The sequence below is a fragment of the Sylvia atricapilla genome, chromosome 2, assembly GCF_009819655.1.
Source record: "Sylvia atricapilla isolate bSylAtr1 chromosome 2, bSylAtr1.pri, whole genome shotgun sequence".
NCBI lineage: Eukaryota > Metazoa > Chordata > Aves > Passeriformes > Sylviidae > Sylvia > Sylvia atricapilla.
In genome coordinates this window covers 87,161,813-87,185,767 of record NC_089141.1, presented here as the reverse complement: position 1 = coordinate 87,185,767, position 23,955 = coordinate 87,161,813, and the positions used below count along the sequence as shown (strand labels likewise).

General features: G+C 40.3%; 1 protein-coding gene and 1 long non-coding RNA gene across 5 annotated transcripts in view; one reads left to right on the top strand and one right to left on the bottom strand.

The window, feature by feature from the left end:
- Window positions 1-23,955, top strand: part of FHL2 (four and a half LIM domains 2) — a 37,846-nt gene that overhangs the window by 4,079 nt on the left and 9,812 nt on the right. Inside the window, exons 1-2 of one of the 4 annotated variants that reach the window (XM_066313705.1) lie at window positions 9,123-9,437; window positions 20,649-20,820. In XM_066313705.1, coding sequence (XP_066169802.1) covers window positions 20,665-20,820 — 156 coding nt within the window. In that variant the 5' untranslated portion in view covers window positions 9,123-9,437; window positions 20,649-20,664. Of the gene's footprint in view, window positions 1-9,122; window positions 9,438-20,643; window positions 20,821-23,955 lie in introns of those variants that run through there. The other 3 variants (XM_066313703.1, XM_066313706.1, XM_066313704.1) reach the window with 3 other exon arrangements.
- LOC136357977 (uncharacterized) lies at window positions 1,525-13,372 on the bottom strand. Its single transcript, XR_010742982.1, has 3 exons — window positions 12,966-13,372; window positions 5,498-5,530; window positions 1,525-1,623 (listed from the first exon to the last, which is right to left on the bottom strand). It is a non-coding gene; the product is annotated as an uncharacterized lncRNA (long non-coding RNA).

Genomic DNA, 23,955 nt, shown 5'->3' with positions numbered 1-23,955 from the left:
AGGACATTCAGGGGCTTAGTACACTAATTATAATACAAAGAGAGAGATACAGCAGGGCACTTTTGGTACAGAACAACATCAGAGAGGAAGTTCTCAGAGCAAACTCCACTGTACTTTTCGACTCTACCACATAAGTCCACCTCAGGAATTTGTGTGAGCACAGGTTAGACACATTATGTGTTATGTGCTCACATGGCCTGCATTTCACCTTCGAGTATTTCTTCTCTCAACAGAAGGGAGGAGAAAAATAGCACATCTCCCTAATTCAGAACAAAGAAGTAAGGGTGTTCTAGGGACCAGATCTGAGGGCAGCCATCTGCTTTTTTGCCCTGTGTTCACTAATGCAAATGTCGGGTGGATCTGCACCTTACTAAAGGAAATAGCAAACAGCTCTGGGTCCAGGGCATGCTCACAGAGAAAGGCAGCAGGAGCAGCAGTGTGGGCATGGCTGTGGAAGTGCTGTAGGCACTCAGGCAGAGCACTCTGTCTTCCTCTGCCCTCCCCTGCAAGTGAAGTTTCCACTGCCTCTCCAGCACTCTGCGTGCTGCCAGACAAGCCAGCCCCTTCTCCATATTTTTTGATGGACACCCAAGTGTTAGAAACTCTTCCTTGCAAATTAGGAGTCTGGGTTCCTGGAAATCCTTCTGGGTATAAGAGAGTCAGCATCATTGTGGACTGGCTCTTCAGGGACAGACAGATGGGCAGTGCTCTATCATGTAAGGAATTTACATTACAGCAACCCAGCCAGGACTCACTGGACTTTATGGTTAGACATTAGGGATAAGCAAAAGGACTAGCACTGCTTCATAACATGAGTTCTGACTCCTCTCTAATGATTCATAAGAATTACTTTTCTTTCAGCAAGAGACACTTCAAGACAAGCCATTATTACAAGTTGTTCTTTCATTTTACTCTAAACATTTGAATTTCATTCACATTAAGACAGTAACTCCACTAGACAGCCATGTGAATATAAACTTGGCAGGGACAAACACAATCCATATGCCTATCAGGCTGACAGTGGATGGTATATTTTTTCAGTTCTGTGTGAAATGGTAGACATGAAATTCACATCAGCAACCAAATGATCACTTTAATCCTCTTATTTAAAGGGTCTGAGCACTTATAGGGTTCAAAGTAAGCACAGGCCTAAGAGGATCAACAGCAAGGACTCTACTTCAAAGTGCACAATCTAAGCTCATATACTCAATCATAATATATGTCTGAGCCTACATCTCAGACCCTCTCAGTTTATCTGTAGTATATACAAACAGTAGTTGGGAAGAAAAATAATTGCTTCCATGCAGAAGGATCTTTCTTCAAAACAGAACACCCCCAATCATGGTCAGACTGGAGAGGGTGACTGTTTCTACTTACAATCAAAATATTGTGAGTCTGAAGTTATTTGGGAAGTGATTCTTTTGAGTATTAGGCAAGTTGAAGGGTTTGGACAACGATAGGACCAACAGAAAACCAACCCTTGAGGAAGAGATGGCTGTAACAGAGGAGGTTAATGATCTCTTTTTTTTGCTCCTGTGTTCATTATAAGGAACTTGGAGAGCTTCCTGCAGCAGAATGCTTCCTTATGGGTATCATCAGAGGATCTATTTTAAGCTGAAATGTCTGTAGAAGAAGTATGGAGCAAATAAACAAAATGAATAGAAAGAAAATGTTTGAACCAGGTGGTATTCATCCAGCAGATATAAGGGAACTGAAGGATGAATTAGCTGAAATAATAATAGTCCATGGTCTCTTATTTAAAACAGACTTAGAACTGAGCACCTGAATGTATCCAACACAGCATCAGCCTTTTAAAATGCTTCCAAGAGCAAACAGGAGGAATAGAGCCTGGTAAGACTGACAAATTTAGGAGAAATCATTATGTAGGGTAGAGAAGTGGGGTAAATATGATACATGGGGAGAAATTCAATATAGCTTGGTAAGGAGAAATCATGTTCTACAAATCTATCAGGTTTCTGTGAGATAATAAACAGCATGGAGATACAAGAGATCATTGATTGACAGCATCTGCGTATTTGTCCTTTTCCATGTATTCACTAAGGGCCCTCACCACAAAACCTTAAAAACACTTAAGCAGTAATAAGATAAGAGGGAAGATATTTACATGTATCACATAAAATCAATTGAAAAATAGGTTTTACAGTAAAGAGATTAATAGGAGATTATTAGTGGAAACTCTTCTAAGGCTGAGAAACTGGATGAGAGAAAAGGATCTTAGCCAACAGGATGAGTGGGCACTAGAACAGCATCTCAAGCTGAATGTAGATGAGCATAAAACAGTGAACATGGGGAGGAAATGCAACTTTAGCTATAAAGTAATGTTTCTGAGATGTCTAGCTGGATGTGAAATTTAGAGGTTATCTAGGTTTACACCAAAACCCCAAAACAACAGGACACAATCAGCCAAAATGCAAACTGAAGGTTAAAAGTTTTGGCCACATCATGTAAAAAATTAAATTTTCATATTGAAAAAGTTTGAGGAAAAATGATAAAACACAAGAAGTAGCTTTCATACAGACTGAACAGGTTGACAGGCACTCCCTGGCCTAGGAGGGATGGCTGAGGGGAGATATGATAAAGATTGACAAAGACATGAACAGTCTGGAGCATATGAATAAAGATCAGTTTCTCATTATATCTCCAAAGGTAAGACCTAGGAGGTCTCAGATGAAACTCCTGGGTAATATGTTCAAAATTGACACAAAGAAGATGGTTCTTCAGCAACACAGGGTAGAACTACCTGTTACTGGAAGCTGTGGATTTCCTTTCAGGCAGTCAGGAGGGAACTGCAAGTTCATGAAAGTGATATTCAGTATGGATACTGCCTCCAGGTTGAGAAATCCCCAAGCCAAAAGTTGCTGGAGGCTGGCAGAGTATTATGAAGAGATATCATTAAATTCTCTTCTCACTTACTTCCCAAGACATTTCCCAAGAGCAGCATAACAAATTGGAGGAACCCTGCTTTCAGTGATTCTCATATTGCTGTGGTGTGATCTGAATAGCTACAAAATGACAAGTTCTGCCTGACCCTATTCATACTTTGCAGGCATGAATGTTAGACTAAAAATTTTAGTATAAACCTTCCTTCCTTCCTTCCTTCCTTCCTGCCTTCCTTCCTGCCTGCATCCCTCCCTCTTTGGAGGTTGTGGAGTCCTAATGTTAATCCTTAAGGGCAAATTAGACAAAGATCTGCCAGGAATGACTTAGACATTGTCACTTCTGCCGTGGAAATTAGTTAGATAAGTTCTTAAGATATTTGCCAACTGCTCAGTTTCACAAAACAAACTGTGCACTTCTTCTATCCTCCCTTCGCTCTCAGAATCGTCTTAAAGGTGCAGAACTTAATATCCAGCGTTAACAGAACAGACAATTGCGGATATAAGCCTCATAAAGTCGCCCCAGGACAGATGTCTTGGCTCAGAAGTTCCTGAGGCTGGCTGATAAAGTGAAATGGTAGTCTCAAATGTTGCTCTTGGTTATTTCCAGAGGGTGATAACAGCTATCAGGAGTGCAGGCAGAAAAAGTGCTAAGGGGAGCAGTAGCAAATTATACACACAGAAGTGAGATTTTGGAGAAGAAGCCATGGGCAATGGGGCAGTGAGAGGGGGAAAGTCTGTGGAAAGGGGATTTTGCCTTTTTCCTCAGGGAAAATGCTGACTGTGCTGCTGGGAACACCACAGGGAATGGGAGCTATTTTTTACAGAATAGCAAGTCTCTGGTGTTGTCAGAAACACAGAGTGATTAGTTTCTTGGAACAATCACAGTGTGTTTGTTTCATGCATCTGGAACAGGGAATGATAAATCATGATTATACTAAAATTAATAAATCCTAAATTAGGGGGTAGTATTTGCCAGCTCAGAAGACCAGCAATTACTGCAACCTCTGCAGTAATTTGACATCCCAGATTCCATCTGCAGGGGTAGGAAACCCAAAAGGCTCTTTCCATCTGTCATATTCATGGCAGTCAAGTTGAATCCAGAGGAAAGAAGAGAAGCAAGAACTCCTCTGCATAGGTCCCTGCACTATTATCATTTAGAGTAATATGAAGACCCCTCACCTGTTGTTGGGGGTTGTCTCTCTATCCCAAAGCATTTCCAAAAACATGCCACCAAGATCTCTACCCTTGGTTGCAGATGAACAAACTATGGAGCTGAGGGATTTAGAGAACACTTGGAAGCCAAAGAAGTGTGAAAATGGCAAAGACCAAAATATTTTACTCTAGCTTCCTTAAAAGTAGAGGCACCATCCCTTCCTTAGTGAGGGGAAAGGATGAGAAAGAATGGTAGAGATAGTAAGTGAAAACCCTATACTCCAGCAGAATTGTTGTCATCCACTCCTTGTTTTAGTCTTCGTTATGTCTTCACACAGTTTCACAGCTGGGTGAGGGCTGTTCAGGGTGGCTGCCCCACATGGTAGAGGCAGCTACTGCTTGGGGAGTTGTTTGATGGGCTGCATTGATCCTGCAATGGCCTGTATGGCTTTTGTTTAATCCATGAGGTCCTGGGATAGATTTCTGACAATGCTGCTTTTTCAGTGGAGGACCTGTCAGCCTTGTGACATGGTTCCTCAGCTTTCCAAGCTTTTGGAAACTCATCTGTCAATAGGAGGGTGTTTCCTTAGCAGATACCATTCCTTTATGCCCTGGGCTGATCCTTGAAACTTTCTCCGGTGTTCTGTCTTCTTCTGTGATCAAATTGTGTTCCTCTGCACATCAGTGGTAAAAGCTGTTTGTCTACTCAGCTGGGAGAGAGGAAAGCAGCAGAAAAAGGGACACAGCTGTCTCTCTGCCTGGGTCACCCATTGCAAGCCCTCTCTTGTATCTGTTGTTCACAGAGAGAACGGCATGGGAACAATTGAACAGAAAGTGACAGAGCACATTTTGACAGGTGTCTCACTGCCATATTCACTTTGGGACACCTCTTTCAGGAGAGAGATTTCTCTGAATGAAACTGGGGCTAACTGGATCGAAGGTCCTGACTAACTTAAAAAAATTAATGAAATCTTTGTCCAAACTGACCATAATGGTCTAGAATGCTTTTTGTCTCTGTCCCAGACCATGCTATTACAGAGACACGCTTGTATTTGGGTCTCAACTATCTCTCTTATCACATAGCATCACATTATCCTTCTAAAGATAACTTTTCCTATGAAAAACAGAAGTTCTCTGATGCTACTGAACCATGGCTCCTTTCTCTAAATTACAGAAGAAAATTGTTTGACAGTGCATGTGAAAACTATTCAAACATATTAAGAAATTAACATGGATTTTTTTTTTTTTTTTACAGATTAGATTGGAGTTTCTAAACCACTAATATTTCCACATTGATTTAGGCTAAACATTAATAATATAAGTCTTTCATGATTCCAAAGCAGACAGACTTTCTCTATCTGTCTTGGCTGGGGAGGTTTTAATGGATTGTCAAAAGATGTCCATAATTCCCTCATCAGAATATGTGAAACACAGGTACTTCTTACCTGATATGTCTTTCTACTTGAGGTTCGAGTCTTCTAGGGGAAGAAAGGAAAATCAGAATATTGCAAAAAGCCTTGTGACTTGGAAACTGAATTGGGAAAGAAAATACATGCTGAAATACATCTTTTTATCCTTTGCAAACTCCTTACAATCTTGGAGAAAATGCATATCTGTGAGTATTTTATAAGAATGAAATTTCAGGATGATTTAGTATTGCCTAGCTGTTATTTTAGATTTAACGAACTAAAATGCAACATCTGCACTAGTCTACACTCCTTCCTAAATAGTAGTGCCAAAAATAGCAGCTCTCCTAAATGCACCCTGTCATATTCAATTGAAGCTTGTGTTACACAGATTCAAGTATCAAAAAGGGGATTAGCTGAATTCTGATAAAGTAACTTAACAGTTTCCAGGAGTAAGGAATCAGCCAGTAGCTTAGCCATTTTCAAACCTAAAAGTGTATGTTTTCCCCTCCCCTGATCTCTCACAGACATTGTATTTCTCTGTGTCTCAAACTAGAGGAAACAAAAATATTCCACTTCCAGCTGTCTCTTTCCAGTACTTTTCTTTGTTCATTCTTTTCAGCCAGAAAAGGAGATAACTGCTGAAATTATAGTTATTCCAGCATCAGCCCAGTAGCTGAAGTGAGACCTATGAAGGTTTAATAAAATCATTGAGAAGTCCTGCTATAAAAATGGTACTATTTCCACCTTTTTTCCCCATATGGAGGTACAGCATTCTACACATAGAATTAACCTGTTAAACACTCAGACCACTGAAGAACAAGCAATATATGTAATGTAAATGCTATATACATGAAGAAAAGATAAACCATAGGATAAGTTTCTGAATCACTGCACTGTACTTGCATTTCCACTCTTGGTTTAGGCCCCCTATTAGAAGCACTGCCCCCATTTTCATTGCACTGACTCCTCTGAAGCCTTGAAGGTGACTGATCTCTGCTGGGTTCTTCAGAGAACCAATGAAATAAAAATAATAAAAAAAATCTATCTATCTATCTATCTATCTATCTATCTATCTATCTATCTATCTATCTATTTCTATACATATATATATAAAAAGAAGAAGTGGGTTTACATAATAAATTTGTTAGTGAAAGGGCCTCTGCCCTTTCCTCCCCATTTCTGAAAATTAATGAAATCTGTGGCTCTCCCACCCACCCACACCTGTTGGATTAGATTCTGGTGGGAAAAAGGCTGGGGCAGGCTGCCAACCACTGACGAATATTTACTTGCCAGAAAAATGTGGAGTGAGTGGTCCTGAAGGAGGGCAAGAGGTCTGACATTCCCTGTACCTTCCCTAGTGGTGTTTGATGGAGTGCATACACCTCATCATGGGATGAGGGAAGATGCTGCCTGGTAACCTTCCTCACCCCTTTCACAGCTCCACACAGTCTTGGTGTGGCTGCTGAGTGTCAAGTCCCGTAGTGAGCCCACAAATCAATGGGTTTTAAATCGGCAGATGCTCTTCTGCCTTCAAGGAGTCAGAGGTGTTATAGTAAATTAGACAAAAATTACCTACCTTCCTTAAGTCAACCCAGACCTGCAACAGATAAACTAAATCATTTCAGCTGGAGCCAGCATATATTTAAACTTGTGTTTGTGGAAAATACTTGTCTTGTATGACCACAGGGATCATCAAAAAATCTCTGTCAGACTTGCTGCAGTAACTGTCAATAGACAGATGGGGAAATAAAAATATCATGGAAATTGAAAAAAAAAACAAATTAACACATTCAGAATATTTAGTTTGTTTAGAAAAGTTTGGAATCAAATAGCCCAATTCTAATCACCTTCAAGACCTGTTTCCTTTTTTAGGTACACTATTAAATCAGAGCTGAGGTAAGAACAGTAACTAAGATGCAAATAAGTTACTATTGTTGCCACTGTGCAATAGTTTAACCTAAAAGAGAGAAACTATTACTCCTATTATATTTATGCTCTAGCTAGTCCTTTATATATTTCCTAGCAAACTTCACATGCCTTTGGCTGTCCTGAGCTTTTTACAGATAGTGAAGCTAAGGAATTACATGTTGTGTTCAAGGGCATCCAGGAAGTCACTGATGGGACTGGGAACCCAACCAGTAGCTCTCCCAAGATATAGGTGCAGCTCCAAGGTAACTCATGGGTTCAATGAAATCTTTGCACTCTCTGGTTTAATTAATTTTACAATGCCACTGCAAATTCAAGGGAAGAAGTCTGTGACTCCCCATGTGGCTGGGGAGTGCAGCAGCTTTGATTTAAGTAAGATTTAATTGCCATGGCATTCTTAATCCTGTATGCCCATTGTCAGTCCTCCAGGGCATGGTGGTTGTATTTTGAAAACTCAACAGCAGAGGCTGGATCAGCTGATAAACAGATCATTGCTGGTCATCAAAATAACTCACATCTGTAAAGGAGAATTGACTTCTGATAGAAAAACTAGGAATGGCTCTTCCCCACCATTTTATTCTGTGCTTTTCTAGATTTGGAGTAGCACTGAGATCAACTAACACATTTTAGCTCCATTCCAAATCTGACTATATTTGGGTGCATAAGAGGACAGCAAGTACAGGGCAGGGTTCTGGCACAAGTTTGTTTTGCAGGAAAAACCCTTATCTAACTGATGAGCACATCTACACCACCGCTCAGGCACGTGCCAGAGCCCAGTACCCAAAACTGGACTAGCCAGCATCTTCTGGATGCAAAACAGCAGCAAGACTCTCTCAGGATAATGGGCTTTACATATTTATCCTTCTGGTTTTCCTTAAGGTGGAAAGCATTCATATTAAAGCACCTCCCTTTGGGAAGCACCAGCCATTACTGAAGAATACCCCGTAATGCTTCCCCAGCCTACCCCTCAAGCTGCAGAGAGCAGACATCTCCCATGTGCTTCTGATCCAAATTCTTCCCTCTGGGAGGTTTCCCAGGACCCTCACTGTTTTGATTAGCAGAATGTGTTTCTGCTAGAATGGTTGATAAATGAAATTGGATTTTGTAGCAGAAAAAGCAGTTCCTGATTATAGTAGGATAAATAGTTCCCCCTCTTCTTACCATGTGCACACTGGCAAGGCTCTTGACTGGGTACTGAGCATGTGCTGAGACAATCTGTTCCTTTGGCTTTCTCTTACAAAGAGATGGTTGGGTTTGGTTTCATCGATTTCCCCTGCTTTTGTTCATTTTCCTCCTGATTATGGGGAAGCTTGGCAAGAAAGAAGGGTGGAGAGAAACTAGACTGGGGTCTAAATGCCCATAAAGAAATGCCTGCACACCTGGTCTTTGTAAAAATGTGCACCTCTCCACAAAACAGAAGAGAGACAGGTTGTTTCACTCTTCTTTGGCAAGAGGACACTCAGTAGGCAAAATGACCAAAGCAAAAAGAGCCTCATACCAATTTGAACCAAGGACTTTATTCTCTCAGCCAGGTGAAGAGCCGTACAAAGGTTTTGGCTCTAGTTGCTGTAAAACATCTCCTTCTGTAAAGAGTGAGCTCTCGGATTTAGCAAAGCCATGTTATTAATAAGCATCAGGGGTTTAGAGAAACAAAGGCTGGAGGAGGGGAGAAGGAGCCTTATTTTAGGAAGGGGGCCAAGAAAGACAAGATGTTTAGGAGGGGGAAGTATTGACACCCTTGGAATAGAGAAAGTGTCGAATGCCAGCTGCAGAGCGCCTCAAAGAATGAGAGTCTCCGATGCTTTTGTCTCCTTATATGGTAAAATGATAGCGAGGGGTTTCACTAGGCTGGGGAAGGCAGCAGCCTCTTTCCACACCACACTGACTGCAGAGCTGGAATCGGCAGAGCCGCTCTTTGCAGGGCTAGAAAGCCCCAGCTGGCTGTACAGCTCTCCTCTGCACAGGCCAGTGTGCTCTTTGCACGTTTGTTAATGGATGTGAGCCCCTGTCCCCGGTCCAGGAGGTGGCATTAACTGCCCGCTACTGCTCTGTAAGTAAATATCCCTTTTCCCCCCTTCCCTCCCACTACCCACAGAACATATCTTTGGAGATGTCGCTTTAAACAAAGGGTGCAGAGAGGACGAGAGGGTTATTTAATATCCCAATGTGTTGTTGGGGAAGGATGCGAGGGGAGAGATTGCTTGTCCCCCTTTCTCCTGAGCGCACGGGGAGGGGTGTGAAGAGGACAGAAAGACAGATTTCTTATCACAGCAATTACGGCTGCATGTCCGTCAGTAGTGTGACACATCAGCGAGCTGATGAGGCGCTGGCTCTTTTCATGTGTAACTCTTTTTAATGACTGTATTGTGCTGCTTGTGTGTAATCCACGGGGGAGGTGATAAAAAGTAGAAGATGGGGTCTTAGATTCCTTACACCTCCGTGCACTCCTGCCGCCCAGCTCAACAAAGGAGCATTTTTGTACTGTAGCAAGAGCAGATGCACATGAAACAAAGGTAGCCTCTCCTCTTTGCAGGCAAATAGTGTGCACAGATTGTGTATTGGAAAAACGGGGAGCCATCAGCATCGTATTGCTTCTTTTGATGTGGAGAGAATAAATTAGAATACAAATCCCAATTAATAGCTCTGCTTTCCTTCTTTTTGTGCTTCTCTCTGTGCGCATGGGTGTGCAGCCACAATAACCCAGCCCTTACTGTACGCTAACGTGGATTTCTCTGTGTACATAATAAAGGAAATACTAACTTTCATTGTCTGCACTGACACTGCTGTTCCAAACTTTTTACTCTCCCCAAGGGATATGGCTTTTATTTAGCTGACCAAATACCTGCATATTTCAGCTTTGCTGTGTGCGGACACACGCAGCTTTGCCGAGTACACAAGACATGGTTATAAAAATATATATACCAGCAAGTCAGTCAGTCTATGATTGCCACTCCCTTGAGTCCAATCTAGAAGTATATTAACTAAGATTGCTAATTGACATTGGGATTCCCAGGGTCAGTAGCTGTAACATTTATCGATGGCTATGCATATTTGTATATTGTCTTGAATAGGAATTGTTCTAAAAGAGACAAACATAAGGCTGTGTTATTAGATATACAAATGCATCCAAATGTGAAATAATGCTACTCTTAAGGTTGTCTCTGGGTTTCTGCTATGAACCCTATTTTCATCAGTTCATTAATTTATGGGACTCCCAGCTTTCTGGCCAAAGTCTTCTGTGCCTTTTATCAGCCAGATGATAAACTTTGAACATGATTGCTTCAGGCATTTCGATATGGAAGACAGAAAAAAAAAATCTGAATTTGTATATTTTACAAAAATTCATGTCTATTTTGTGCACCTGAAGACATAATAGGGAAAAGATGGATTCTAAAGGTTGCTTTTTCAATAGAATCTTACTATTCTTGGTCACACATGGAATTTTTTTAAAAAATATGAGTTGCTGTGTTGAAAACTCAGTTCCTGACACACCATAGCATTACTATCAAAATCTGACTAGAGCACCAATAAAACTGTCTTTTACCCTGGCCATAGGGTAAAAAGATCTCTGGCTTGTGAACTAACATGTGGTTGAGGTGAGTGGGGCAGCAGAAAAGACATTAAATGATGTTGAGGAATCAAATTTATAAAAGTTACCTGGGGCTCCCACCTGACATCTCCATCTGACAAACACACCTGAGGCTAGGGGGTGGACCAGTTCTTATGGTCTTTTGAAAAAGCCCAAGATGGCTAAAGTACTGAGATAAAATATAGTTATTTTTGGTTCTCACCATTCTGCCAAATGTGCTTCCATGGAAATCAGCAGTGCTACATATACAAGGACCAAATAGTCACTTCCAGGTGGTTTGGATTCACAGGAAAATATCACTAGTTTTTGTGAAATCACTGTTATCTCACAGCAGCGGCTATATTGTGTCAGATATTGTTTGTCTTATGAAGTTCCTACCATGTAGAGAATGTAATGGTAATTCTCAACTGAAGAACTCAGGTATAAGTGATGATCTGTTTCCCACTTCTTAACGAAGTCTAGGGATAGCACTTTCCCTGAAATCACATCTTTCCTGTCCATACAAACATCAGCTCTCCCAGATGGCACACCTCGCATTAGAAAAGAGATCAGACAACTCTTTGATCACACACAACACAGTCTGGAGGATTCATCATGCTTTGAACATCATAAGCCGAATAAACCAAAACCAAACCAACCAAAAAAGCCCACCCAAAACAAAACAAACAAAAAACCCCCAAAAAACATTGTTGACAAAGTACAACTCCTATAACCGTAAAGGTTAATGACAGTTTCTGCTACACTGCACTGCAAATTCAAGCTTTGGTCCCAAAAGAAAGGGATGAGGAGGGCTGCAAAGACCTCTATTCATGAGAGACTCCTGCCTCAGTTCTCCAGGGCATTGAGCTCTGAGCCTCAGAGCTGAGAAATGTATTACCTGCTGATGTCCTCACCTCTGCCTTGCCTCATCTCACAGGGGCCAGGATATTCAGAGTTAAGGGAAGGCCAGATAAGTGTTAGCACCATCAGCCACAGGCAAAGCCTGTTGCTGCTGGCCAGCATGCTCACAGCCTTTCAAGGTCCCCATGGGCCGAGAACATTCAGGTCTAAGTGTCATTCATGTTTTTCTTATGGGTAAATCTGTCCTGAGGATCTCTGGACAAACTCTGAATGGTGTAGTGTTGTAGGCAATCATCTTTCCTCACTTGGGCACTGCTTCAGAGACTGGGGGAATCTCATAATTTGCATTTTTAGACTGATTAATTCTAATGGTGTAGTTTTAATATTTAATTTACATATGCACAGTTATTTGTGATGCAGATTCACCCCAAGTGAGAGTGTGAGATGGCAGGGTAATGACAGGTTTCATGAAAGTAAATCTTGGATACATTGACAGCCACTGAAGCATTAACATTTCAACAATATTAATTAGCTATATATAGACAGAATTTGATTATAAATCACTAGAGCCTTCTCCTAAGGATGAACAGCAAAATACTCATGCCAGGTGAAAAAGTTAATTTTGTTCTTTTTCACATATCAGTCTATATTATATTGTCTATATATATTATCTTATATATATTATCTTATATATTATAATATATAATATATAATATATAATAATATAATATATATTTCTTATATATATATTATAGTCTATATTATATTGATTAGGTCAACTAGGATGCTGAATGGTTACTGTACATATAATGATATGCCATAAGAGGTGAGCATAACACTGATATAAGCATATTCACCACTCCCTTTTACAGGAAGTTTTTGAATTTAAAGTCTCAGATATATCAACCACTGCAGAGAAAGGTCTAAGGTATCACTCTGATGGTGTGAGTTAGTTCTAGACCCTCAGCAAGCGTAAGTGCAAGGGCTCAAAACCCACCACTGTTATTTCACTTCATCTTACATAATAAAAGCAGCAAATTGCATAAAGCCATTAAATATTTGCAAGCATTTACACAGATGTGTTTTGTGGTTGCTTTGAAGTATCCTTGAGATTTAGAGCAGAAATGTCTTCAGAGACCAGGATCTCACCTTTGATGAATTCCACCTCTCCATACTATTCTGGGCAGCTCTCCATGGTGGATTCAACACCTTCCTTCTTCAGTTGGAAATAATCTTGCCCATAAAAAAATCACCTATGTCCATGTCACCAGGCTCTCTGTGTCTTGCTGCTTTCTTCTGTGCCTCTCATGCACCACAGGTACTTTGGCTCAACCTTAGTAGATGTTCTCCTTGCTTTCTGTGTCCAGCCTCCAGCTGCAACCCCCCCAAAACTGGGCCTAACTGGTTTCACCCAAGTGCAATCAATCTGGTTTGCTAAGATGTGCCCAGCTGAATGGGTCCCCCCAAGGTTTATGCAGCCTCCTTTGTCACGTTTTGGAAGGCCACAGGCATGGCAGCTGAGCAGGGAAGTTTGGATGCCTCTCAGCCCTGAGACATTCACTGCCACAGCAGTTTTATACAGCAGCTGTAACACCTGCATTAACTGATTCCCCAAACCAGGTTTGCCAATTTTCTCAGACACAAGGGGGCTTTGTGGTCTTACCTCTGTAAACAGAACCAGAGCTGTGCTGCTAGAGGCCAGAACAAATAACAAAGCATTCTTCTTCCACATAATCATCCCAACTTCTCTTCTGTACTTTCTTTAAAGAAGGAAACACAGGCTATTGGGGACGCTGTTCTGGTTTTGTGCCCTGGGTAGTAACAGGCAAGATTTAAAAAATACAGAAAAATTTGGAAATGTGACTGCATGGTAGCACATGGCATTTTTGGGCATTTTCACCTTTAAAGTCTAATTTCTCTGAGATTATCAGTGTTCCTATCAATAAGAGAAAACAATCCTTTTCTAGAAAAACCAACTTTTGTTAGAGGTTAGGGTCTGCAGACATTTAGCTTATACACTACTTTTGCAGGATAGTGCCAGAAATAATAATAAAGTTTATTAATCTTATACTATTTTTCTCCTCTATCATTTTCTGTTATCTGCCTAAATGCTCTTATTATAAATATAAATTTTTATGCTTAACAGGATCAAGTACTTGACCTTTCCTTTGAGCAAGCATTTGCTTATTTTGCAAGAGAAAGATAGAGGACAGCAATTTCAAAAGGCATTAAAATACAAAAAAACCTTTCTACTTGAGCTGTGCTCCTCCTTGCTGTGGCAGATTTAAGTCATACTCCACGTTATTTCAATACACTTCTTTTGTAACTGAACTGTGTGCAGGGATATGGGTAAGACCATAGACTCTCTAGTCACTTCAATATCAGCCTGAAATAACCATAGAGAAAACTCTGTGGGGTACACTTTCAAAGTGTCAGTGCTCAGTTCTTTTATGGTGTTTGGAGATATTAACACTGGTTCCTGCTCTACCACTGCTGGAGTGGCTCTAGACTGGAGCAGATTTTTATTGACTGTCAAACACAATAAACAACACAGAAACCACAAGTGGAGGTTCCTTGTCCGCTGGGATTACTTTAGCCAGATGCGTGAGGAACCTTGCCACACATAGAAACATTTTCTATTTTGTTTTTTTTTCATTATTTATATTCTGCTAAGGAATACAATCTTAACCAGCACACTATCCACATTCCTGTTCATGAGAGACTGACTGTACAATCCAGACAGAAACCAGGTATGCTTTGGTTATCTGCATATGTTAATGCAGTCTGTTTGGTCAGAAAATTGCTCCAAAGAGATTTAAAAAAAACTCTAAAAAAGAGATCAGAATACTAGACTATATGCAAAATAATCAGCCATTTCCAAGGAAGGTGAGTCCTTGGAAAAATCCAAATGTAATTTTGAAGAATATCGTAAGGTAACTTTATTAAAAATTATTTTTTCTTTAAATAGCTTTTAAAATTCAGCATCTAAAGGCATGATGACTGGGATATTTTACTAGGGGTCAATTTTTTATTGCTTTTTGTTATTATTACTATTATTTTCAAATATTAAACCAAATTTTCCTGGCTTTTGATTAAGAGCTTCTAGGACATCTGTGAACATCTACTCTGAGCTTAAGAAACAGCAATAAACGCCTCTGTAACTGAGTACTTTTAATATCCCAACCTTGATGCAGACACTGGTAAAGCACTGGGTTTGTTAACAGGGCTATTCTGGGAGAGAAATGATATATCATAAGGGTCTTGTTTTCTTGAAGACAGAAAGATGTGCCGAATTATTTTTGTTGTGCTTACTTCAGGATTGCTCTTCCATAGCAGCAGCAAGAATAAAAGGCTTCTGCTTTCTTCTCAGCTTAAAAATTTAAAAGACAAGGAGCACAGCCATATCTGCCTAAACATCCCTGTCTCATTTACAAGCTAAGAATAAACCACTTGTCCCTCACAGCCTGGTTAGCCTTTGCATTGACCACCTTTAGTGCAAGGCAGCAAATGTGGCTCCATGGAGGGAGACCTGCCTTTTGTGCATCAGCTGGCTTGGCTCCCCACAGCCAGGAGCTGCTGCTCAAGGCTCACAGCTCCAAGCAGCTCAAAGCATCAACACTTGTCCTGTGGCAAACAACGCCTCCAAGCACTCAGGTTCCCTTTGCTCCCTTGTGGCAGTGTTTGTGGGCACCCAGTGAAGAGGGTAAGATGCACCTGGACAGCCAAACAAAGAAGGCTACCAGCCCTGAATGTGTTTTCATAAATCTAAACACACAGGAGAGCTTTGGGTAGTCGTGGTGTACTTCTGCATCAGCTAACTTTTTCACAATGGGGTTCAGGTGAATTCTGACCCTACATAATTTTCCCCCACCCCCCACCTCTCATCAGTACTACAAGAAGATGGTAATTTCTTATCTTTCTAATGTAAATTAAAAAGAAATAAAATTATTTTGCCCTCTTTTCCCCATGCATGGCCTTATGGTCTGGTTTGGAAAGATGCTTAGGTCTTCCAAGGTGATTTCCTGTTGCTGCAACAAGATGATGGATGATGAATGTGGTAAGAGCAGCTAAACTGCAGGAAAAAAATCACCTTTTTCCAGAAAGACTAGCATAGCTTGAACTGTCATTTCATGGTTGTAGATAAATCTTTTCATTTTAGCCTATGAAGCATTAACATAAATTGTTTCCAAATGCTTTAGACCTGCATGGCTCATGTCATTGGAGTTGCCAGACACAAATCTTCCTTCCTCAGGGGAAGAAAAATAAACAGATAGAAAATTCTCCATGTGTACTCTTCTTCTGGAAGAATAGCCAGGTGGGAAAAATGTCTGTACATCTTGAAGGCAGATTTTGTTTCCTGTGCAGGTGGCTAACACAACATACTAACCCAGGGGCACAGGTAGAGAGAGTCCCAGCACTACTGACATAAATAAGCCAAAATCAAGTCCCCTTTGGCATCTACAGGGGCTGAATTCTGTGTCCCCAGCTGCTGTTACAACAAGAGATCAGAACTTCACTGAATACACTAAACATGCTTTAGTAGCATACACTACATGCTTTAGATAGTTTCCCTTGGCCTCTTTCTCGCTCTTGTGCCTGTGCATCTGCACCTCTCAAGGCTCAACCCTCCCCAAGAAGAGTTGAAATAAGAGATGGACAAAACAGCATCTTTAGGCTTGCAGACATAGCTGCAGAAGCAGGCAAGGTCTGCCTTTTCAGCAGTCAATAGTGTCATGAGATGGAGGAACACTGGATAATTTCTTAATGACATGGTAAGCCCTAATATTTATGCGGTAATATGACAACTTTAGGAATTGACAGTAAAATGAGACTGAGCCAATGGGGAAAGAAGAAAGAAGCATAGATTTTGAGTCAGTCTACTAACTTTTTGGTAATTTTCCTGCCAATTCTTACTTCCTGTGAGACACAGTGTGGGTAGTATTAACATTTGGCATAAGCGTAGCTTCTCTTTTGGGCATGCAACAGAAAGCTCTTTCCCTTTTGGAAACTTGTTATGTCTGATGCTGTTGGAGGGAGACTGAATGGCAGAAAAAAATCAATTTCTCCATCATGATTATGTTGAGAGCAATCTGAAAAAGCATAAGTATAGAATGACTACAGTGATAAAATCCAAAGACCTTTTACCACAAAGAGCTGTAATAATGATGAGCCTCTGTCCCACAATGCTTTACCGTCAGCGAGTATTAAACACAAGAGAAAGAAATAGATCAATGGCAAGGTGTTTGAATTGCAATTTGTGTCCATCCATGGCTGAGCAAGTCTCCTGTTTTGTTTTGGGTTTTTTTTCCTTTAAAGTCCAAAACAGTGCATAAAGCCTGCACCAAGCTAAACATGAGGGGATTTTATATAACAGGAATTAATGGACTGGCAAAGTAAGGGACCATGTGTACAGAGTGACAGGCAAAAATATTGCTCAGTATGATTTTACATTTCTGCATTGTAAGACAACAGTGAAATGATTTGTTTGAAATTACTTCTAGTATTTAGCAGAAGGACCCATTATTACCTCACATTTAATTCTCTCTGGAGCAGAAAAAAACCCTGTACAATATGCTTAAAATAATACATATTAAATCATGAAATTCAGTCCAAGGCCTGGATTTAAACAGCCTGGAATTTTGGGATGCTTCACACTTAATTCCAGCTTACTGAATGAAACCACATGAACCTGAATTCCTAACTTTAAGAGATATTGGATCCAAAATTGGTCCCAGATCCAATAAAAGATTCACATAACCAGAGCCAAAATGCAGATCTTCTCTTTCAGTTTCCTAAATCTCTAGAGCTATTCCTCAAATCTCATCCAGAGCAGCCCCTGCAGTGTCTTTATAGAGCAGAGTGCATTCTTAAATCTGTTTGAGATGTAGAAACGAGGACTGCCTCTCCCTGTTCAGAGGAGGGTGACAATCCCCTGGGTCAACCTTAGAGAACATTTAACAAAACTAGATCCCTTTCAGGATAGGAGGGAAGTGCCCACATATTTCCTGAAATAGTGGCAGCAATAACTGCTGAATTATTTTGAATTGTTGAATTATTGCATTATTATATAAATTATATAATATTTATATGATATTATATAATTTATATAAATATTATATAAATTATTAAATACATATATTACATAATGCTTGCCTCTGCTCCTGTGAAATGCACCCAGAAGACAATACAGCATTCAAGAGGGAAAATCCTGTGACCAAGAGACAAGAACATCCACCTCTAAGGGAACAGTCCTTCTTCTAGTCCCAATGCACTTCTGTATTTTACATTTAGCAGCTTCAGATGAAGGGTATAAACCTGTAATGGAATCACACTCTATAGTTTTTGCTTTTACACATCGTGACTGCAGAGAAATTTTTCACTCTTCCGTATCACACATCTAATTTTAAATCGGGGCTAGAAAGAAGTAATTCCGAAGAAGGGTGACAAATGCAAGTTCATGAGTGGTTTCTGCTCACATTTTATCTTAGCAATAATGCACATTAAATGGGCAACAAAGTCCTATAATTTGGAAAAAAAAATACCTAGTATAGTCTGGTTAAAAGTATAGATTTCTTTACTAAAGACAGACTATTTGAACAAAAGCTATCACTCCTCTCAGACTTTGTCATATGTCTACACTTATAACTCAGTGTACTTTGGTCTGACTCCGTTCATTTTAGCTGAGATTACTCCAGAAGGAATTTAAGTCCTGATTAGTTCTTTCCTGGGAAAGTCCAAACCTATTGTGTGGTTAGGGGTGTCAACAGGCTCAAAACAGAGAGGAAAATCCATGATAATCTTTTAAATGTTCTGGTAAAGACTGCGGGTGTACTTCAAGAGAAGACTAACTTGCTGGAAGTAATTGTTAAGGAAATATCCCTTTGTATTGTACCTCTTCTTCTTGCCTTCTACTTCCATTGCTAGCTGCTGCTGGTGGAAATGGGCTAGAGGGGAGCTTCGGGTAGTCACTGCACTTCTCTCTCCAGTACTTCTTATCAGTCATATCTAAGTCTTCTTATCAGTCCTGTGATCCTCTCTACTCCTTAAGGACAAAGAGCACCCTACATACTCCCAGTTCCCCTCTGGGATAAGAAAGTTAATTAGCTCCTAGATCATCTTTAAGGCCAAAGCAGCTGCACTGGGTTGTCAGAAGCACAGGCGACCAGCTGCCAGCATTTGTGCTTCCTCCAAGCACATTTTAGGGTTTGTTAGTTTGTCTCTCTTCTTCAGTAGTTACTTGGAATTCATAAGACTTTCCAGCAGTTGAGACACCACTTACCTACTTCACACGTATAAAAGCACTCACACTTCAGCCTGTGGTAGTCACCACAAAATTCAGCAGTGGATTGACCATAAAAAAAAAAAAAAAAAAAAAAAAAAAAAAAAAAAAAAAAAAGCTTTCTAGTCATCAAAATAAAGTTTTCCTATTCAGAGAGCCCTGAAACCTTAATCATATCCCAGCTAGATAGAATGAAAGATAGTAATAAAAACTGAAATCCTGGAGAACTCAGGATTTCAGAATGCCCTATGGGTGGCTCCCACTGCCAGAGGGAGAGGATAAAGTCCAGGAATCAGCCACCTGTGCCAAGAAAACTAAGCAAGTAACATATTGTTTAAAACCGAGAGCTGAAGTTGGTGAAAGGACTGCAGCTGCTGTAAATGTCACTGGTGCATGAAAGACAGAGGTAGCCACTTAAGCTATCAGTACTCAAAACATTTAAGGATTTATAGATCAGATGTGGCTTAAAGAGGAGATGCAGCCTGGCAGGCAGTGAAGATCATGCAGTCCAGGTGGCATGTACTTTCTGCTTGGGAAATTCCCTTCCCTAAGCAGGCAGCTATGCCCTGCTCCAGCTGTAACTTCCAAACAGATTTCAGGTGCAACACATGCTGCAAGCCTCAGGTTAGGAAAGAAGGTGATAACTGTAATGAAACCCAAAATAAATTATCCCAGGCAATAATAAATATTCATCAAAGGCATTTCTGTCATCTTTGCTCATGTGTGCATCCAGAAAATGATAAAGATGTAACAAAACCTGAGGAGCAAGCATCAATTGTCCCTAATTCAGACAAGCTGAAACATCATATACAGTTTATTCTACTTGCTTTTCCCCCTTCCATAATCATTGTTTGATATTTGTCTGAGCCAGGACACTTGGGAGCCCACTCTCATCTGTGTCCCAGTACACTACAGCTGCTGGATAACTCCTTCAGTTGCATCAGGGGAGAATCAGATACACAGTCACTGACCCTACACCTCCCATGCCCATAGTTCCATGCATGAGCAGAGATGGAGAGCTGGTGTCTGCCTGTGGGGGAATGATGGCCAGACACTGGCTTACTGAGAGTGCAGAGAAGGAAGGTGTAGACGCACATAACTGTGGTGCCTGAAAGGCTGTGCATGACTGAAGTCTACTAGCAATGTAAACCTTCCTCTTGCCTTATGCAGAAGATGTTGCTTCTGAATATTAGCTGCTCATCCTCTTAATGGACTGGACTCCCTCCATCCCCTAGAGAAAGACCTTCTTATTGCAGACCTATAGGTCAGATTCCATGTACAAATCCCATGAGAATTTTTCAGATTCAGGGTTTACACCTTCCTCTCATCTCAAACGCTAGGTCTGGCCAAAGATGGATCAAGAGATGGCTAATCTACATGGGCTGCACTAAAAATTTCATTGCCCTGTTTCTTCTTATTGTGTTCATTTCTTTGACTGAAAGTTGGATTAAAACTGAGGTACAATGTGCTAAACAAGAATTGATAAACCTTTCCTGGGGGATTGGGTTAAGTGTAGCTCAGTCTGACATGTTCCTGTCTTTCTGGCAGGATAGCTGGACTCCAGACACCATGACTGAACGCTTTGATTGCCACTACTGCAAAGAGTCTCTATTTGGTAAGAAGTACATCCTGAAGGAGGACAGCCCCTACTGTGTGAAATGTTATGAAAATCTTTATTCCAACACCTGCGAGGAATGCAAAAATCCTATTGGCGCTGACTGCAAGGTATGTCAGATTTGTGTCTTATAACAGAGATTGTGACAGAGCAGCCTGGATACAGAGCTGTGAGATCTGAAAGAATCCAGCCTAGCAGCTACACAGGGGTTTCGTCTGATGGGACAGCATGTTTTCTGGCCCCCTGTATCTGTTTGGTATCATTTCATTTGTCTTTACCAGGCATGGTAATAGAAATGCACTCCTGAAAAGCACAGAAGGATCTGATGCTCTGATGTAAGAAATCTCTTTAATTCATTGGGAAAACCTTTCCTCAGGGCCAGCTGGGATCTGAAAGGGTGACAGAAGCTGGTTGTGCCTACTTTTGGGTCAGAGGAAGCCAAGCCACTGCTGACTTTGTAGTGACCACTCTTCTGTGGTCATCAAGAGACAAGACACGCTCAAGCCAAGGTGCCAATTTGGAGGTCACAGAAATCTAGCTAATGCTGGCCCAAGCAATAAATCAGATAGAGTCAGAAAAATTAGCCTTTTAAATACAGACAGATGATAGTGGAGTCTAATTAAAGAATGGGATGGACAGAGCAGAGGCCTTTCTTGCTTGAGTTACATGGCAGCACCTGCCTGGTACAGATTAGTTGTGACTACCTGTATTTCTTTTAAATTAATGAGAACTACTGGAGTTCATGCCAATTTCAAACTGCCTAAATGAAAACAGAGGAACCATCCAGTGGAGTGTCTGTTATACAGCTACAAACATACTTCATCAGATATACATCCTCCTCGCATAAAATTGACCTGTTCAAAGTTGGGCAAGAGGTTCACTGACAGTGAGATTGCAGTAGAAATGCAATTTGTATTGCATGGCCATAGGATCCTTCATTTTCCCAAGGATATCTGATTTTTGATTTCTCACTGATCTGATCTGTACCTCTAGAAAGACAAACTAATTCCCATTAGTGATACTTCCACTCAATTGCCAGTTCAGAGATGCAAAAATATATGCTTACTGAGATTGGAAAAAATAAATGTCTCATACCTTTCAAATTGATCTACAACACCCCATTGGCAATTCAATAGCAAAGTGCCTTTCAGAAGCCTTAAAAAGGTAAAAAATGTTTCACCACCAAGACAGGGAACTGGCAATAATCTGTAAGAAGGTATAAAATTGCCAGCTTTCCTACAGCTCATAAATATTCAGGTTAGAGATGAGATACAGCTGGCCTGGCCTGACCTGAAAAAGCAAAATATTCCTGCCTCCTTCCAGAATATGCTTTTGTTTTAAGGTCTCTTTCTAATCCCCTGAGAAGATATTTCCATGTGCTGATAGTCAAGAATTTAAAAACTTGGACCAGCTTCAACAAGTCTCAGTCAAAGTATTCAGGAATTAATCAGGCTGAACTTTTCAACCCGCTTTTATGTATTTAGGGAGTGTGGGTGTTATCCAGTATACTGTTTTTCTTTACTTTTAAGTGAGACACACTCTAATATCAGATAGAAAAAAAAAAAAGAAAAAAGCCCCAACTGCCTGCAATCTAAGAATATTATATCTATGTAAAGAAGCAGAATTATATGTGGAAAACACAACTAAGAGATAGAAAATAAAGATTTCTTAAAGAGCTATAAAGTGTGCCAGAAACAAATGTGTCCTTTCTGTTTCTCTGACTGCTGTTTGTGCCTGTCCATGCTTTATGGTATAGCTTTTGAAGCTATCGACCAATTTTAAGCAAATTCTGACATATGGATGGATTTTTTCAAGTTTTCTGAAAAAAACCCAAGTCTGGGTAGAAAAAGTGATCTGTGAATGTTCTTACTGAGAAAAAAACTAGAGTAGTTTTTCAATAACAGCAATAGACACTAGAGAACACATTTGAGAGAGCCCTTATGAGTGCTTCAGCCACAAGATAAGTTTCAGATAAAGTGTGTGCACTGTATGACTGAGCATAATCTAGGCTGAGCATAAATGAAACAGTTACAAAAAAAAATCAGGCTTCTCCTCATTAAACTGTATGAGTATATAGGTATATAAACACATAAGAAATACACACACATGTATATGTATGCATTTTTACATAAATCTTTTTACACATTCCGTTTACTTTTTCACTTGATTGTATTATATTTGGGAACGAAACTAGTGTGCTTACTGTGTGTACAAAATGGACTCCAATTTGTTTGTATTCTCGACATAACCTAAAAATGTAAAATTTGGAATAAAAAACCCAGTGGAGTGACAGTGTCATGAGAAAAAGTCACATCCAGGCCTCTGCATCTGGCAGTGGTGTCCACACTTACATCCACATTACAGCCTGGAAAGTCCCACATAGTTCTCATATCAGATTCTCCTTCACAAGTCCCTTCTTGGCCACTGTTCTTTCTCTACACTGAGAAAAGCTGCACTGAGAACTAGATGTTCTTAATTTCCTTCTTTCTCACCCTCCCAATTACAATCAAACCTCCTGTAACTGACAAGGTAACACCAAAGTGAAGCCACAGGTGCTGAGAAGAGGACACTTGTAACACTCAAATTCTGTCAGCACTGGACTCTGAGAGGATGAAATTGATGCTGGATTTTCACATTGTGTTTTAGCTATAGCACAAAGAGCCCACAAGACAACAATGCTGTATAGAAACTTACCTTGAGTTCAAGTCAGGGCAGAATTTTCTTCACCATCTTTCTAGTTTCTAAGGTGATTTGTGGGTAACTATGAACATAACTGAGTAATAGCTAATTTGTTCTTTACTGTAAAAGAACAAATATTTTCCACTAAAAACTCCTGGAATGACAATATATGTCTGAATGACACCTTTGAGCATAGGTCATTTCATTAACTGTAAACAACTCCAGTTGATGCTTACAAAACTTTCACAGACAAATCAAAAACTTCATATACTGAAGGAGTCATCAGCAGGCAATATGAAAACACAAAGCCATTTCTCTCACACCCATTACACATTATCCATATGCCAATGGGTTATAGGAGAAATTTACTTTTTCTAGAAAAATCGGCATTTTATTGGTTAAGTCCCTGGTGAATGCTCACCACGCCTGCAGTTTCATGCTTATTTCTAGAAATCCATACATCTTCTTCCCATTTGCTTCACTGCTGAATGGTTATTTTTGGTTGACTTTGGCTTTTTTAATACTTTCCTTGCAGATCCTATGGTATAGAAACCATTGCAAACACA